Genomic DNA, 18,181 nt, shown 5'->3' on the forward strand with positions numbered 1-18,181 from the left:
CCCTGAGTTTTCTGAGCCAGGAAGGAAAGTTAGGATTTAGCGACCCCTTTTGGCAAATCCATGTGATAGTGCTGTGCTGGGAGGGACCCACTGTTAGGAGAGAGCATCCAGCTGAGGGAGTTGTAGGAAATGCAGGAGATTAAGGAAAATGAGGTTTTCCTCTGGGCAAATCTTCATTCCACCTCATCATTCACCTGGAGCCTAAAGCTGGTCGATTCCTTCATTCCTGCCCTTCAGTCACTTATTGGTTAATTACCAATAATAATCAACAAACACTAACCAAGAACCCCCTCTGTGCCTTGGAGCTATAGCAGAAGCTGAGAAGCCTCTGGTCTAGAAGGGAACCAGGCTTCAGATAATTGCATTATGGTGCCATCCATTCATTCGTTCGTTCATTCATTCATTTGTTCATGCATAAATGTCATTGAGCTCCCCAAGAGCCAGCATGGTTCTTGGCATTTGAGAAACAGCAATAAACAAAACAATCTAAGAGCCTTGCTCTCATGGAGTTTAGAATGGGGGACTGAAAAGAAACTGTGCACACAATAAATAAGTAAAGTTATGGTTTGAAGGGGAAAAGTGTTATAAAAAAGAAAAGGTTGAATTGCTGTGTGGGAGGTGGAGCAGCTTGTGGAGTTACGTGGGTGGTCACAGTGGGCCTCCAGGAGGAGGTGATCTGAGCGAAGACTCGGAGGTGCATTCCACTGCACCACTGTTGATGTCATCTATGATGTCATGAGGGTGGTGGACATCGATAACGCAGCCCACAGGCTGGGTGGTCCCCAGGATCTCTTTAAGGTTCCAGAGAGTTCTCTAGCTAAAAATCGGTGCTGCAACTGTTGGGCAATGTTGACAATCTCATTAAAAGTGATATTTCCACTGTGCTTAATGTTTGGGTTTTGTTTTGTTTTGTTTTGTTTTTTGCTTCTCTCTGTCTTGTGGCGGTTATTTGAGGGCTTTGATGATCAGGGCTTAATGTCAAAAGCACAGTGCTTGAGGGTCTGGGCTTGGGGCCATTTAGGCATTGCCCTTGAATGACTAAGTAACTCTTTCTGAATCAATTAGGACCTATGACCAAGCATGGAGGTGGGAGGAAACTGAGGCCAGCCTGAGATCAGGCTTGCACCTGAGGGTCAGGTGGAGTCTACTTTGTTGCCATGCCTGGTCTCATTCTTTCTCTACAGGTTCAGTCCAGCCCGTTGAGACCCAAACAAAGACCCAGAGTATGAGTCACCAATCAGACATCCTCCACAAGCCCTGTGGCCAGACAAAGGGCCAGGGCCTCAGAAACCAGAGCCCCCACCCCCAGGTGATGGAGCTGATCCTGCGCTTGAGGCAGACCATAGAGGACTACATCACACAGCTGGAGACCAGGCACCTGCAGCAGGACCGGGAGCCAGAGAAGCAGGGGCACAGTCAGGCCACCAGGGAGCAGGAAGCCATCCTTGTCCACTTAATGTGCCAGGTGATCAGCTTCTTACACTCTGGGGCCACAAGTAGCCTGGAGCTCCAACTGCCTCTCCATTCCCCGGACATCCGAGGTGATGTTGGAGGTGGGCAGCTGGCCCAGTCGCCCAGGGGGCCTGACCAGCTAAGTCACCAACTGAGTGATTCGGAAGCTGCATTCACCAACTATGACCTCTCCAACCATGGGATTGCCATCTCTGCCTTATACCACTCCACCTTCCAGGACTTCATGGCCTACCAAAGAGACAAATACCAAGAGGAGAAGAACCCCTCGGTGAGGTTGGGGAGGGGTGTATCAGGATTTACTGAGTCCTGTGCCAAGTACTGTGTCTCTCCTTTACTCTCCCCGGCACCATGAAGTAGTGGTCTCTTTATAGATAGGGGAATTGGCAGAAAAGAGAGTGACATGCCCAAGAAAGGTTAAGGGCAAAAACTAGGTTCCCCTCTTCCTTTCTGTTTTCTTTCCCTAAATCCCTGCTCCTACCCACTAGGAGTCACTGTGGTCACAGGTGGAAGTGAACCTGTCCTCGTGGAACTCAGTCTACAGATGAATGTCATCAGCCATTGGGAAACAAACATTAATAATGTTAAGAGCACTGAAGGGATGGATGCCAGCTCTGTCTTACAGACTGAATCAGCCAGCCTGTGGTGGTGGTGGGACAGGGTTAGGATGTTATCCTAAGGGGGATGGGGAGCCAATGGAAGGCTTCCAGCAAGGGAGGTTGACAAGAGCTCTCCAGCCAGAGGGTAGAGGACAGCACAGCTCATACCTCCCCCTGTGTTTCTAGCTAAGTGACATGTGCTCGATGGCCATGTGCTTTTCTAGGGGCCAGATGAGCCTGGTATCTCCTTGGACTCTGAGGAACTGTACCTCCTCTAATAACTTGCAGGGCCTGTACATGGAAGTGGAAATAAGAGATGGCCATGAGGCAGGGTCTGTGGTGCTTAGGGACCCAGGCTCTGGGGCAGGCAGGTAGAGTCTGCCCATCACCACGGTCACATGACTAGTAGGTTATTCAACCTTTTTAGCTTTACTCCCTTTAAACAGGGATCATCATAGAACCTTTTTCTTAAGAGTTGTGAGAATGAAGGCAGCTAACAAGATGCACTTAGCCTAGTGATAGCTTAAAAACTCTAGTCAATAAGAACTCAACGACTGGTAGCTGGTACGTACTATAACTATTCTTTATCTCTATGGCTCTAAAGGGCAAAATTTGTAAACTGTATGATTTTGGGTGTGTGGAAAAGTTTCAAACACTTAAACATGGGTTGAATTGCCTCAGGGGACCTGGAGCTGTCCTTTAGAAATCACCTGGCATGGGTACTTTTTGACATGTTTAAAGGATTCCTCAGGGCTGGGTAAGAGGACTGATCTCAGATTCCTTCCCTCTCCAGGGCTTCATTAACGTTGGTGTCAATGAGAACAAGCTCTGCGTTGATCTGATGACTGAAAGGGTGAGCCACGTTCCGGGCTGTGCTGGGACCCATGTTCAGTCCCCCTAGCATGTAGTAGACACAGGAGTGGGACTTTGGAGATTGGGAAGGGAGTGGGGAAACAGCTTCTAGAATACCACATGTGACCTCCTGGATTTCCTGAAAGTTCAGAGGTATTCTCTGGATGGGTATATTTTGGGTAGGCTGACAAAGGAGCCTTTGGTCCTAGTGTATGGTTGGAGAAGTTGGTAAGCACTTCCCAGTAAGTTATCTACTTGTGTGATCCAAAAGGAGGTCAGGGCCTCCCTTCATTCAGGCTCATGCAGCATGTGTCCCCATTGCCCTCTGGGAGGTCCTGTGTTGTAGGGCAAATGCCCACCTGCATCCTGGGAGTAGGATGAAGACTGCTGGGCTTCCATGGTCTGGTTGTCCTCATGCTTTATTTGTCAACAGTTGAGTCGAAGTGACATGAACTACATTGATGATGACCTTCTGCAATATTCTGACTGGAAAGGACATGCATTGTAAGTAACCTCCAGATCTACGGTCTCCAGGTCCACAGGCACCAGTCCTCAATCAGGGAAGGGCTCAATGTGCCAGATTTCTTGGGTGACTACCTCTGTTTCTTTGGGTAACAACTCTAGAAAATGCCTAAAGTTCAACATTAGGAGGAAGCCTGCTGTAGTACAAATAGTACTGTTGTTGAGAACCTGTCCAGATTTACTGTCTGTCACTGGGGAACTGATGGCCTCAGTCAGAAGCCCTGTAGCATGTTTGGATGCTTTGCCCTTTGGAAAACACTGCAGTCTAGACATGGGAACCACAAGGTCTTTCTTGGTCTCTCTACAGCCTGCGGAAAGAATTGGCCCGGTTCTTCACCCACTACAGCAAGGCACCAGCCCAGCTTGATCCAGAAAATGTGAGTCAGATTCCCAGTCTCACTGCCATCCTAGTGGAGGCCTGTATTCATGAGAGACTCTGCATTTTCTACATGGTAAAGGGAGGACCAGCAGAGACCTCAGGATCAAGATAGAAAAAGCCAATGGGTACTAGCCCTTCCTACTTGGGGATTGGTTTTTGATTCTGCTTTTCGTGCATCTTCAGGTGGTTGTTCTAAATGGATGCTGCTCTCTCTTCTCTGTGTTGACCGTGGTTCTCTTTAATCCAGGTGGTAAGTCAATGGGCTCTGCTTTCCCTCCGGGAAACAGCAGCACACAGGCACTGGGCCCGAGGGATAGAGCATGTTAACTCAAGGCCCTTCCCCTAAAGTGCTGGGTCCCTCCTACAATAATTAGAACATCTTCCTACTATTTCTGTAGGAGTGAGGAGGGATTTGGATCCCACTTATTATGGAAGGAAATCACATGACAGTCCTCAGGGAGGTGGCCCAAGGAATGGTGACAATGGCAGCCAACCTATTCTATTATTAGCTGGGCTTTGGGGCTCAACTTCAATACAGAGAGCCCTGGTAAACTGGCTTGAATGATATAGAATTTCTATCACTACCTCCTACACACACACACACACACACACACACACACACTTCTAATTAGTTCTAGATCAAATAAGGCTGAGAGATCTGTTCTCAATGTCCTTCTTAACAGTACCCAAACAAGAGCCTCAGACTTTAATGAGCTTTGACTGCATGGAACAAAGTTACCAAAACAGACAGTTTCATTCAAATGAGTAGGTCCTTGGTTAGCTCATCAATGGGCCAAATGGATGGGAAGAGAGCATGTGAGGCCACCAGGTGCAGATGGGCTGAGTTATGTGGAGAGACAGAGCCCTCCCTGTGCAGGGACCTCAGAGGCCTCTGGTGTCTGCCCTGAGCTGACCAGAACTTGTGAGTGCCCAGAGCTCATCCTGCTAGGAAGGCTGGCTTGATTTGCACCCTGGCTTCTGAGCCATTCACAGCACTGTTCTTCTCTTGTCTCCTTCTCTACTGTAGCCCCAAGGACACTTGAGTTTTGTTCCCCAAGTATGGTTTATAGGAATGGCTAACTTTTCCAGAGCCTGAGCCCCAAAGTATTAGTTCCCAAGTAGGAGAGATTGCCAGAGCCACCTACGCTGTGGGTAGAGTTGGTGTTGTTCTGTGTGTGTGTGTGGGGGGTGGGTGGGGGTGGTGGTGGTGGTGGTGTCTGGCAGGCTCTGACCCAGGGACCCTGGACTGACAGTTTTGTCTCCTGTGCTTCCAGAGGCCATTCTGGCCCCCACGCCCTTCTATCCTGGCTTCACCTTTGCTTCCCGCCTGTATTCGAAAGTTGAGCTGATTTGTGTCCACCTGGACAGTGAGGTGAGAATGGGCCCCTTCCCCCTGCTCAGCCCTCCTATGCAGTGGAATGTTCTGGAAGGCATTTGAAAGCATAGGGTGGGGGGCTAGCTTTCCTCTCATATATGTGCTGGTGGGGCAAGGATAACGAAATCAGGGCAAAGAGGGCACGTGGGGCGGGAGCCCTGGGTATGAAGCACAGGATTTTTGGAGTTTCTGGGGATGAGGGACCAAAGCTTAGAGGCTTTCAGATGGGCGGCCCTCAGGCAGTGTGTGTGTTCCAGGTCACTGAGGCGGCCACCTGTCACTTCCAGCTGACTGTGGGCAAGTTGGAGAAAGCTCTGCTTGACGCTAGGCTTGAGGTAAGGAGGGAACCGTGGGTCAGGGTGGACACTACTCTCCCTGAAAGTACTGAGACTCTGCTACAACTTCCTCAGCAAGACTGTGCAAGTTTCTTTTTCAGAACAGGCAGTGTCCCAGGGGCGTGTCACCCTAGGAGCTCTGAGCCCTCTCAGCGGAAGTCCCTAGAGTACCTTCTTGCTCTACCCTGTGGGTGGTACGGTAGTTGCTTCAAGATCCTACCTAAGCCTTGGTTACGTCACCTATATTGGGTGTCCTGACTGATCCTTGGCTGAACTTAAGTAGTTGTGAAGGATTTGTGTTCATTGGGTTATGTTTGGTTCTTTCAGGGGAAAAAGGTCAAAGGCCTTGTGCTGATCAACCCTAATAATCCTCTGGGAGACATCTACTCCCGGGACTCACTGAATGAATATCTGGAATTTGCCAAGAGGTAGGAGTTCACCCCTTGGGACTAGACAAATTCCCATCACTCATGGACAAGAAGTCAGAACCAGAAATAATTTACCCTAACAATTCTTTCTGCCTATTGCAGTCTGCAAAGGGGTATATAATTAACTGACATTGGAATGAGGGAAAATGCACCCACATGCTACTGGTTTGACCAATCTTTTTCTTCTTTCCAATTTCTTTCTAGTCCTCTCCATGTGCAGATACCTACATAACAATCATAATATGGTTTTGTTGCTTTTCCACTTCTTGTCACATAAGCACTTTCTAAGCATCCATTTCCCAAACTTCTTGGTCTGAGATGCCAGGGAACAGAGACTTTTGGACTTAGTGGGGTGAAGATGAAGACATGTCCCCATGGAACTTTATGTCCCATTCCTTAGAACATGTTTACGTCAGATATGTCTGGAGTCCTGAAACAGCCCTGTTAGTGAGGGTAGATAGTTTCTATTATCTAGAAGAGATGCACTGATCCAGGCCTAATAACTAACCCAGACCAATTAATGGCAGAGCATGGGGACAAGAGGAAGAAAGCTGGAAGTCCTGGACTGGAATTGGACAGGACTGGGTTCAAATCCCAGCTCCCAAACCTGCTGATGGAAGGGATTAACTTTATATCTCAGAAACTAGTTTCCTCATCTGTGAAATGGAGATAACAGAACTGCTTTGGAGAGCCAATAGGAGAAGAAATACGATGTGCATACGCCCTTAGCTCACTTAATACCACTAAGTGGTCTCTGCTTGATGACTGAAAGGCTCAGTAAGATGTTCTCATGTGTGTCTTTTGGATTCTGTTCCTTCCAAGTGCTCCCAAGCCAGGTGTAAGGTCCTTTGTGGTGTACCAGCCCCTCGGCCTTACCATGATCCTCAGGTGGATGGGCTGCTGGGCAGTAGGAGAATCTGATCTGCATTCAGAGTTGACAATAAAAGAAAGGGACTTAAGATTAGAGAGAGAACCCTGATGTTATTTCCCCCCCCTTTTTTTTCTAACTTGTAGATACAACCTCCATGTGATCATTGATGAGATTTACATGGGAACTGTGTTCGATGAATCCATCCCATTCCACAGTGTTCTGAGCATGGAAAGGTGAGTTGGTTTCAGCTGGAGTTGGAATGAGAACCATAAGGTTCCTGCTTTGCTAGGTCAATTTATGTGCCTTAAACTTAATTGGCCAGTGATCGGAAATAAACTAAGTGCCAACTGGAGTATGACAACCAGCAAGGCATCCATCCTCTCAAGCATCTTGTCTTCTAAATGCCATTTTGTACATAAAGAAACCTGGGGGCAAGGTGGAAATTGCACTACCAAAAGTCAGATGAAGTTCTGAGTAGGAACCTCTTGATAAGTTCCTAGGGAAAATGTAGAAATGGGGCAGGACTTTCTTAAGAACAGTATTTGGCCCTAAGATAGGATTCTAGCAGCCAAAACACGGGAAGGGCATCCTGGGTGAAAGAAAAGTGTTAACAAAGGTAGAGCAGTAAGAAGTGAGTGAGCACATTTTAGAAATGGTGGGTATACCACATCTGTGAAGAACCAACTGCCAAGGAGATGATCTGGGACCAGCTGGAGAAAGTCCCACAAGCCAGGCTGAGGGTCCTGGACTTCATTCAGTGGTCACTTGGGAGCTGTCTCATCTTGTTTCCCCAAAACACCTTGTGTTGACTTCTTGGATTAACTGGGAAACCTATTTTTTGAACTTTGGTCCTGTAGGCCCTTCTGTTGAGGAAGGACCTCAAGTCCATTTCCTCCTTCCCACACATAGACCCCGAGTCTTCATCCCTCAAATATTTCTCCATAATCTTGATTGTACTGTCTCCTCTCCAGTTTGCCTGACCCCAAAAAGACCCATGTGATCTGGGGCACCAGTAAGGTGAGTCCCAGCTGCCTCTCCTTGGGTAGGGAAGGAAGGGGAGCCAACAGCAGACGGCAGACCAACCCGGTGTCCCCTTCCTTACTCGCTTCCTCTAGGGCTTTGGGATCTCTGGCTTCCGCTTTGGCGCTCTCTACACCACCAACAAGGATCTGGTCTCTGCCGTGGGCGCTTTTGGCTTCCTCCATGGCATCTCTGGCATCACCCAGCACAAGATGTGTCGGCTGCTCCAGGACAGAGGTATCGAGCTCCATCCAGGCATCTTGGCAACTCATGGCCATGGGGGATTCCTGGGTCTGCTTGGGCCTCTCTCCTGCCTTCAGTCCACTGACATCCTGTTCACTGTCTTGGGTGTAACAGTGGCGGACAGGAACTTGGAAGGAGGGCAGGGTGCAGCTCAGCTGGTGCAGTAGGGTGTAAGCAGACGAGGGAGGTGCTGGTCTGAAAGCCAGGATGGGCTTTAATTTCTGGCCATCTGGATGCTCGTGCTCTGCCTGGAAGGAGAGAGTCAATCATACTCTGAGACTTCAGGTGGGAACCTCAGAAATCTGTCGTTATGCCAAGGTCTCTTCCTTTTCCAATCTTCTGCTTGTTTAAGCAAAGATTACAAAGGAATAAACGCTCTGACTCTTCAAGTAAGATTTAAGTTCATCTTCCAAGGCGGCCAAAGGAGAACAGCCTTTTGGGCAAGCTGCTGTGGCTACATCTGTGGTTCCTGGATTCTTCAGTCCCTTTGATCTCATGTGAATGCTGGCTTCAGGGAGAACTTCCCCCTTTAGTGCCATGGCCCAAACACAGAGAAGGGCCCCTTTCTTTAATCCCTGCATTACAACAGGTGCCAGTCTAGCTGATTAAAAGTAACCCAGCTGGTGTGGCTCAGCTGGTAGGAGCATTGTCCCATACACCAAAAGGTGCCAGGTTCAATTCCTGGTCTGGGCACATAGCTAGGTTGCAGGTTCAATCCCTGGTCTGGGTGCGTGCAGGAGGCAGCCGATTGATGTTTCTCTCTCACATTGATGTTTCTCTCTGTCTGTCTCTCTCTGTCCCTCTCTGTCTTCTCTCTAAAAATCAATAAAATTTATTTTTTTTTAAAAAAGCTGGGATATCATGAAATAAACTAAAGCAACCAGATAATCTGATTTAGAATATAATTTACTTTCATCTTTGAGTGAGTAAAAGGGTAGATAGGAGAAATCCAACTAGTTGATACCCTACATAAGGTCAGGCTCTTTGATATTTGGCAGAAACCAGGTTCCATGCCCCTTAAACACTGGCACTCAACTTGGGATGCCCATGGGAATTATTTGGGGAGCTTGAATACTGATGTGTGGGCTCCCCCACAAAGACTCATTGAGATGATCTGGGGCTATAACCTTGCCATGAGGACCTTTAAAAATTCCCCAGGGGGTTCTATGTGCTGCCAGTCCTGAGAACAACTGGGCTAAGATCATTGCCAAACACGTCTTGGTTCCTCAAAGTCAACCGTTTGAGGCTGTAAGGCTGGAGGTAACGGGGAGCTGTGGGTACTTGCTCAGTTGACGCCAGCAGCATCAACCTGTTACGGGGGATACCTGACTCTTAGTGTCAGAAGTGTAAGCTCAAACAAAATGCTCCTACCGGTTTATTCAGAAGCCCGATGTGTCTTGCAGCGCTGTAGGTAGGAGGTGAGTGTTGGGTATGAATGCCATCAGCTCAGATACAGTACAGAGCCAGCCTTGGACAGAAACAGCTGCCAGGAAGCCCGGGTAGGAAGCATGTGATAAAGAAGTTTTGGCATGTCAGTGGCACCAGACCTGTGACAGTATTCTCTCCCCCATCCAGAATGGATTGACAACGTGTATGTGCCCACTAATCGTTCCCGGCTGCAGGAAGCTCACAGGTTCATCACTAACCAGTTGAAGGCATTGGGTATCCCCTTTCTCAATCGTGGCTCTGGCCTCTATGTCTGGATGAACTTGAAAAAGGTGAGCTCTAGGAGTGAGGTCAGGTGCCCTTGGGCAGACCTGCCTGATGGGTCTTGGGCTCAGCTCTGTCCCTCTGCCTTTTCTAGTACCTGGACCCATGCACATTTGAGGAAGAGCTGCTCCTTTATCGCCGCTTCCTGGACCACAAGCTGCTATTGTCCCCTGGCAAGGCCTACATGTGTAAGGAGCCTGGCTGGTTCCGCCTCACCTTTTCAGATAAACCCCTCCACCTAAAAGTCGGTGAGTGGTGCTGACTTCCCAATCCTGGCATCTTCCACTACTAACCCAATAGCTGGGTCTTCCCTTCCTGGCCTTCAGTAGCCTATGGCTACAGCCCCTCTATACCATAGAAGGCTTACACTTTCATCTTCTGGTTTAGTTCCTTTGCAAACAGGGAGTATACGCACCTGCCACTGAGCAGGGCACTGGACCTGATCAGAAGTGGTTCTCTGCCCTGTGGGGCTTGAGTCCAGTAGGTGAGAGAGACAGGTAGATGATCCTGGAAGTCCCTGGATGTTTCTCTATGGAGCTCAGAGTCTCCTCTGAAGGTTATGAAAACATGACATTCATTTAACAATGATCTCTTGCATCTCACCATATGCTGGGCACTGTTCTACCTGTTGGGAACAGAGCAGTGAAGAGAGAACATTTATGTTACAGAAATAAATTTTGAGCTAATATGCAGAACAGACTAAGAGAGGGGACCCTGGAGGGAATAGAAATCTTGATGAGTCCAGGGCCATAGCCAGGTTATAGGCTTTGATATGGGACATGAAGGTGTCTGGCCGGCTGATGCTGTGACAATGAAGCTGAAAAAGAGCCATTGGGGATGTAGTGGTACACTTGGAAAGCATCCCAAAGAAGGGGGGGCTGAAGGTCAACATCCCTGAATGGGAGGCTCTGTGATGATCTGCCATGGTCTGGGGCTGTGTGAGGCCCACATGCAAACGTGCTAAGTCTTTTTCTCTCTGTCTCCACTTGGACCCTCCAGCCATGCAGCTGTTCTCTCGGGCACTAGCGGAGCAGAAGCAGTATCTGGCGGAGAAGCAAACGAAGGACGCACTCAGTGAATAAGTGATCTGCTCCCAACCAGAAGCTCCAGCCAATAACATGCTTAGGATGTCCCTGCCCTTGGCCTCTGGTGTCCGTACTGACCTGTTGCTGTGACAGAGCAAACAGCAGGCTTTCAGAAACGGGCTCATCTGACCCAGTCATTCCCTTCCTTAAGCTGAGCATCTGTCAGTTTTTGCAGCTTTGCAGTTTTTGATTCTTTGCTAGCCATTCTGTGGTATAAAATGATTTTAGGAAATTTTGGGTGGGAAAGCCTGTAGGAATAAAGGGAGCTCTCGATGGGTTATATTTTGTATCCTATATCTAATAAATTCTATATTCTCCTAAATTACAGATTACGTCTTCAGTATCTGGTGTGTCCCAGTTCAGACTGGCCACATTCCAAGTGCTCAATAGCCACATGTGCTAGCGACTTCCGTACTGGGCAGCGCAGCTCTAAGGGGTGAAGGAGAAAGGGGAGGACTGTTATGTACGAGTGGCTGACTACCTTCCACCCTGCGGTCCCACTGCCCAAGGACCCTGCCTCTCCTTGACTCTGTGTGTGATGCCCCGGGAGTCACTGACCCAGCGCCTGGTCAGGGTGGGAGTGGTCTGGAAATGGCCACATTTTCCAAAGTGTGGGGCTGAACAGAGCCTGCAGGATGACAGTGGCCTGAGTCCCTCCAGAAGTTGGAGCCAAGACCAGGGTGATGGCACCCAATTCCAGGACCTCTCCTTTCCCCCGAGGGAGGAGCTGGGTAGCATGGCCTCCCATCACTGGTCTGCAAACCCACCCCTCTGGGTTCTGTAGGTGGCCGTATGGAATAAAGAGCCCTGGACTAGAAGTCAGACATTCTAGGTATTTTCTCAGCTCTTCCACTTGCTAGCTCTGTGACCTTGGCTGAGTCACCTGACCTTTTTAGCCTTGGTTTCCTCATTAGCAAAACAGGCCTGGGAATGCTGTTTTTGTGAGCCCCTCTCACAGTTTCTCTGATGAGGAGACCGAGCCCTTGGCTGTGGATGGATTGTAATCCTGGCTGAGTGGGCATTTGGGAAGAGTCAGTGCGAGGCTGTGTGGAAAGGATATGGGGTGAAAAAGAAGAAAACAACTGTTATGGAGTCAAGCCCCCCCCCCCCCCCCCGCAGGCCTTCTCTGGAGGCTCCTGGGTCGTGTCAGTTCCTGAAGAGCCAGGTGTCTGCCTGGCTTCCCGGTTGTGTCTGGTGGTGGTGGTGGGGGGGTGTTCCTGTCCCTTGTTCACTTGTCCTTGTGGGTTTTCCTTCACTGTGGCCTTAGGGCCTCTGAGGCCTGGACAGCAGCCACCTTGGGAGATGCCTGTTTTTCCTGAGAGTCAAGGTGTCAAAGAGAAACAAAGGGTTAAGAAGCATCAGGCAGAGGCTCCACGGGCTTGCACCTGGGCTTTCTCAAGGTGTCAGTTCAAGTCCTCTGACAAGCAGGCGCCAGAATTGGATTCCAAAGGCTACCTCCTAGTTGAGGAAGCAGCTGTGAAGGCTGGTGGGTGGGAGCAGGGGGAGGCAGGAGGGCCTGCAGGCTGCGTGACCCTGGCCCAGAAGAGGGAAGGAAGGGTCAGGGCAGGAAGAGCCCTGCGCTGCAACACATTCCCAAATGGCTCAGCCAGGCCCACAGGGTCCTTCAGCCGAAGGAGGCTGGCAGAGAACCAGGGTTGTGGGTTCTAATGGTGCTTTCTCTGGCATAGACTGGGTCTATGACTGGATCCATATGACTCTGGATCTTTGGGAGAGTCTGCAAAAGCTGCAGACCTTCTAATCCCTTTACACCAAACGTAGAGGCAGATAAAATATGGGGTTGGATGAGCGGCCTACCATGGGCCCTCGAAACAGGGGTTCTTAACGAGTGGTGTTCATCCCCTGGGTCAGTGGGGCAGATGTGGAACTTGGCATTGGTTTAGGGGAAAGCTTCCCAGGTGACTCTGATGTGGCCCTGGTTGAGAATGTCATCCTGGGGCTCCACAGCCCTCAGATGAAGACCTTTGGCTTTCTAGGAGCAGCGGCCACCTACTGTAGCAATGAGAACAAGTGAATCCAAGCCAGAAATAGACCTCCCATAGCCCGAGGCGTCCTGACTGGCTTGGGAATCCCAGCCAGCTCCACAGGGCAGTTAGTCACTCACAAACCAGCTCGGGGATGTCTGGACTGTCTTCCCATCATGCTCAGAATAAACCCCCAAGTCCTTATCAAGGTTCATCACACTTTATGTGATCCTTTCCTCAAATAGAGCAAATACATGATCCCACCCCAGGTCCTTTGCACTTGCTGTGCTCTGCCTGGAGCACTGTTCCCCAGAGATCCACATAGATTGCTCCTTCCCTTCCTGTGGGTCTTTGCCTAACTCCCCTATCAACGTAGTCTTCTCTCTTGGTCTCAATGCCCTACCCAGCATGGGTATTCTTCACAGCACCTGTCCAACTCTATTTATTTACATATTCTATCCATTTTCTTCCACCTGTTTTCCCATGTCAGAAGCAAACAAGTAAACCAAAAGCAGCTACTTGACACCTATTTTATGCTCAGCTCCTAAAGACTAAAGGGAGGTACAAGAAAAGCGTTCTCTCTCTGCAAGGTCTTTAAAGTCTAGTTGGGTATAAATGCTAAGGTCAGAGAACATGCAGATGGGCAACTAACTCTCAGTACCTCGAAGGAGAGTTGATCTCTGAGGGGCTGGAGTATCAAGGAGGCTTTCTGGAGGAGGGAACACCTGCAGTCCCTTTGAACAATAGGACCTGCACCTGCAGGGTAACTGGTTGGGTCCCCCAGTTACCCAGAGGGCAACCAGGTGGACACCAATGGGTTCACTGTCTGTCAGGTCTGCCCAAGGAAGATGAGTTCAGTGGACCAGAGCCACTGAGCACCAACATCGTGACATTCTACTTCCTCAGGCTCCCCACTCCTCGTCACCTCATGCAACCTGGAGAGCAGGCTGGACCTAACAGCCTGTAAGGCTATTGTTCCTGGGGTCCAGGATTCTGGGAAATGAATGCACTAGGCCTGAATTCAGACATGAGTGGAGTTAGGCCAATGCGAGCAGCATGAAAATGGACAAGGTTGAGGACATCTTGCTGGGCCTCAGTTTCCCCATCAGTAAAATGGGGCCAAGGACACTTTCCTCCCTGGATTGTTGGGAGGCCCAGTATGTGGAACTCAGGACCCACGTCAGCAAAAAAAAAGCCCATCATTACAGATGCCCAGGTTCTGGCTACACAAAGTGCGCAGGCTGGGGTCCTCCCAGGTAGGCCCCTCAGAGCCTCAGTGTCATTGCTGTCTCTTCTGAGATGGGCCAGGAGACCATTTGCTGAATCTCCCCCCTTCTACCCTCACACCTGAGCCTGCCAGGCTCCTCCCTCCAAAGTGACTTTGCCTGTGGGCAAGTGGCTACTTAATAACCAGGGAACAGAAATGAAGGGAACAAGGGTGATGCAAACTGGGGAATGGTGGGAGCTGAGGGCAGTTTGGCCAGTGTCCTTGGGGGAGAAACTCTGCTTCCCCCCATGCCTTCCCCAGCAGCAAAGAAAACCAAGGCCTTCTAAGTTAGGCCAAGGAATCTTGCTTTGCCCTTGGAACAGAGAAGCCAAAAGGAGCTGGGTTGGAAGGGGAGTGGAGCAGGGAACAACAGCAGTCGCCAAATCTGGAACCTAAGCCTTCCACTGATGTTTTCTAGCTGTGCAACAGTGCCCAAGGTGCCCGACTCTGAGCCTGGGGTCCTGCCTGTAAGACCAATTATGCTAGGAGGCCCCCAGAGCACAAGGGTTGAGGTGAGTTCAAACGAGATTGAATTGCCTGAGCCCATCCTGGTGCTGGGTTCTTGCAGAAGAGACACTAGCGACTCTGGGAGGGGTTCTGGGCCTTCCCAAACCTTCCCTTTCTACTCTCCCCCTGGCTCCTCTGAGGCCTCAGCTGTAGCTGCCCTGAGTTTTCTGAGCCAGGAAGGAAAGTTAGGATTTAGCGACCCCTTTTGGCAAATCCATGTGATAGTGCTGTGCTGGGAGGGACCCACTGTTAGGAGAGAGCATCCAGCTGAGGGAGTTGCTGGAAATGCAGGAGATTGAGGAAAATGAGGTTTTCCTCTGGGCAAATCTTCATTCCACCTCATCACTCACCTGGAGCCTAAAGCTGGTCGATTCCTTCATTCCTGCCCTTCAGTCACTTATTGGTTAATTACCAATAATAATCAACAAACACTAACCAAGAACCCCCTCTGTGCCTTGGAGCTATAGCAGAAGCTGAGAAGCCTTTGGTCTAGAAGGGAACCAGGCTTCAGATAATTGCATTATGGTGCCATCCATTCATTCGTTCGTTCATTCATTCATTTGTTCATGCATAAATGTCATTGAGCTCCCCAAGAGCCAGCATGGTTCTTGGCATTTGAGAAACAGCAATAAACAAAACAATCTAAGAGCCTTGCTCTCATGGAGTTTAGAATGGGGGACTGAAAAGAAACTGTGCACACAATAAATAAGTAAAGTTATGGTTTGAAGGGGAAAAGTGCTATAAAAAAGAAAAGGTTGAATGGGGTGGGGAACTGCTGTGTGGGAGGTGGAGCAGCTTGTGGAATTATGTGGGTGGCCACAGTGGGCCTCCAGGAGGAGGTGATCTGAGCGAAGACTCGGAGGAGGAGAGGGAGGGAGTCCAGCAGGTGTCTGGGAGCAGAGCAGTGCAGGTGTCAGAGCCCAGCTAGAGCAGAGGCCTGAGCGCTGCCTGCCTAGTGTGCTTTATACTGCAGGCAGTTTCCCAGTGCAGACTCCGGGCCCAGTGATATACCTCCTGCCTCAGAACCCTGAGTGGAGCCCAGGCACCTGCATTATAAGCAAACACCTGTATTTCCAGTTGCAGAACAGTCACAAGGCAGGATGTTTTCAGACTATAGCTGCTTTGGGTCTTGCTTCTGTTTGTCAACCCCCAAGGAAGGCAGGATAGGAGCTGACCAGGGAGAAACAGACACAGTTATGAGGCAGTTCTACCTGCCCTATCATGTGGCATGTCCTCCCATTTAGCTTTCACATCTCCCCTGGTGAAGTAGGTGTCATGCCCTCTCCCCTTCAGTAAGGAGAAACAGAGGACTTGAAAGGCTGGGTAGGTCTGCCAAGGACACAGAGTCAGGTAGGGCTGGGGATTGAGACCAACCCTCCTGGTGATCACGCAGTGCTTCCTTGTCAAGTTTTCCCTCTGTCCTAGGCTATCCGATTTCAGCCTACTCTCAATCATGGGCCTCCCCTGAAACAGGGAAAGTGAGTAGCTCATTTGTGATTTAATTGAGATTCGCTTGCTCTAGTGGTTCTCAAAGGTTGGAGGGTATTCAAATCACTGGCAATCTCGAGATACCTCCCTGGCCAGGCCCTAGCCTACTTCCATGAGCCTTTGGCCTTTCTTAGCTCTCCAGGTGATGCCAATGCTACCAAAGTTTGAGAACTGCAGCTCCAATGTGGGGTGGTGACCTCAGATGTGGGCACTGCTGACCCTTTCTCTCTAATGGGGCAAGAAAGGCCATTGTAGGTAAGAGGGAGCTCCTGGGGAGATTTCCATGGAAGGGAACAGGTGGATCTCATGGTTGCCCTGAATAGCACTTGGTTCTTAAAAGCAGGGTTGCAGCCCTGACGCAGGAAGCAAACTTCATGAGAGGAGGAGGGCCTTGGAGCAGTGCCTGAGCCTTGATGGTCAAGGTCGATTTCTTCAGCGTAAGGATTTTAGACCAAAGAAGAGATGAGCGGAAACAGAGACACAGGTAAGTGCTGGTGGCAGGGTTGGGAGAGCCATGGGATGTGGAGTGAGAGAGGTGCTTTGGACCAGACACTGCCTGGGGCTTCAACTGGGTTCCTGGACCTGCTCAGTGGGGTTGGGCCACTGATGGACTTATTGGGCTTTGGATCCCCAAAAGTGAATGCCAAGCCTTGAATTTATGTGCATCCTCCCAGAAAGAGGCCTTGGGGAAGGATTTTTAAGAGGGGGGTGGGGTCTGAGGGTAGCAGACTTAGCTTTAAAGCTCCCTTGTCCCAAACTTGTGTTATTCCCTTTTTTCGAACCTCTGTTTTCTCATCTGTAAAGTGAGGCTAATGGAGGTTCTCTTAATAGAGTGGTTTTGAGGATTAAGTCACGTGTGTGTGTGAAGACCTTGGTCCAGAGGCTGCCATTGATAATATTGTGGTTTCAGCGGATTCTGTGTCCCCCAAAGTAACCTATACTATTCATACTCATCCCGGGTATATTGGGCGACCTTGTTACATTCAATGGACTATAATAAATGATGCCCTTAAGTGCTCTATCTGAAAGTGGGGAGAATTCTTACCTCCCAATATTTAGGATTAAATGAAAATGAAGCTGCATGTGGATTTGAGTGTTGGGCAGTCGTTAGGCTCACTAATTGGGTAAATGACCCAGATTGAAAATGCTGGCCTAGTGTTTGCTACCAATCTCTGACTGACATATATGCACAGCATAGGTGTAGCTGTGGTCCAATAACACTGTATTTACAGAAACATGAGGTGGGCATCTATTCTATAACGATACTAAATTCTCTTGTAAATCATCTGTTAATTCTCTTGTGTCTTCCAAGACAGTAACAATCTGCAGATAGCAATAATCAAATTCTCTATTTCTAACTCTAATTTATTTCCTTGCCTAATATTCTTGGCTGAGACCTCTGGTGTGATGTTAGATATTTAACACTGACAATGAATGAATGGCCTTATCTTTCATTTAGGGGTTCAAATCCTTCAATTTTCCCATTGAGTAGGCGGCTGGTTTCTTGTCTGAGACTGTCTTATGTTAAAGAGGTATCCATTCATTTTATTAAGTTTTCTAAATCAAGAATGGGTGTCTAATTTTGTCAAATGTCTTTTTAGCATCTATAGATCAAGTGATTTTTATCCCTTTAGGATCTATTAATGAAGTTAATATAAATTGCAGAATTGAACTATCCTTCTACTCTCAGTATAACCCCACATGGACATAAGGTTATCTGATGATGCTGTTAGATTTGTTTGCTAAGTGCCATTTAGCTTTTAAGTATTGATCATTTAATCACACCTGAGATTTGTTCATAGTTCATTTAAACTCTGTCAAATTTGATGTCACTATTTACTTGATCTGAAAATGCGGATGCTTTTCCTATTCTCTAGCACAGTGTAAATAGTATTGGAACAATATATTTCTTTAACTATCTGGCAGAATTCCCCTGTGCAGGCCTTCACCTGAGCGTCAGGTGGAGTCTACTTTGCTGTAGGACCTGGTCTCTCTGTTTCTTTGCAGGTAAAGGCCAGCCTGGTAAGTCCAAAACAAAGACCCAGAGT

At 48.9% G+C, this 18,181-nt stretch overlaps 1 protein-coding gene across 1 annotated transcript; it reads left to right on the forward strand.

Annotated features, from left to right (window-relative positions):
• Window positions 1-1,225: 1,225 nt before the first annotated feature.
• Window positions 1,226-10,886, forward strand: ACCSL (1-aminocyclopropane-1-carboxylate synthase homolog (inactive) like). The gene is made up of 14 exons (XM_016197673.2): window positions 1,226-1,741; window positions 2,863-2,922; window positions 3,355-3,425; window positions 3,751-3,820; window positions 4,006-4,072; window positions 5,097-5,194; window positions 5,455-5,532; window positions 5,860-5,960; window positions 6,975-7,064; window positions 7,803-7,848; window positions 7,947-8,088; window positions 9,670-9,812; window positions 9,899-10,052; window positions 10,804-10,886. Exons 1-14 carry the CDS (start codon window positions 1,226-1,228, stop codon window positions 10,884-10,886), a joined length of 1,719 nt encoding a protein of 572 aa, XP_016053159.2.
• Window positions 10,887-18,181: the final 7,295 nt, after the last annotated feature.

Source organism: Miniopterus natalensis, chromosome 11 (genome assembly GCF_054644295.1).
Source record: "Miniopterus natalensis isolate mMinNat1 chromosome 11, mMinNat1.hap1, whole genome shotgun sequence".
Classification (NCBI taxonomy): Eukaryota; Metazoa; Chordata; class Mammalia; order Chiroptera; family Miniopteridae; genus Miniopterus; species Miniopterus natalensis.

Coding starts and splice junctions, on each gene's coding strand:
- ACCSL (XM_016197673.2), top strand. CDS start 1,226: ATGAGTCACCAATCAGACATCCTCCACAAGCCCTGTGGCCAGACAAAG. Junction 1,742..2,862: donor AAGAGGAGAAGAACCCCTCG/GTGAGGTTGGGG, acceptor TTCCCTCTCCAG/GGCTTCATTAACGTTGGTGT. Junction 8,089..9,669: donor TCGGCTGCTCCAGGACAGAG/GTATCGAGCTCC, acceptor TCCCCCATCCAG/AATGGATTGACAACGTGTAT.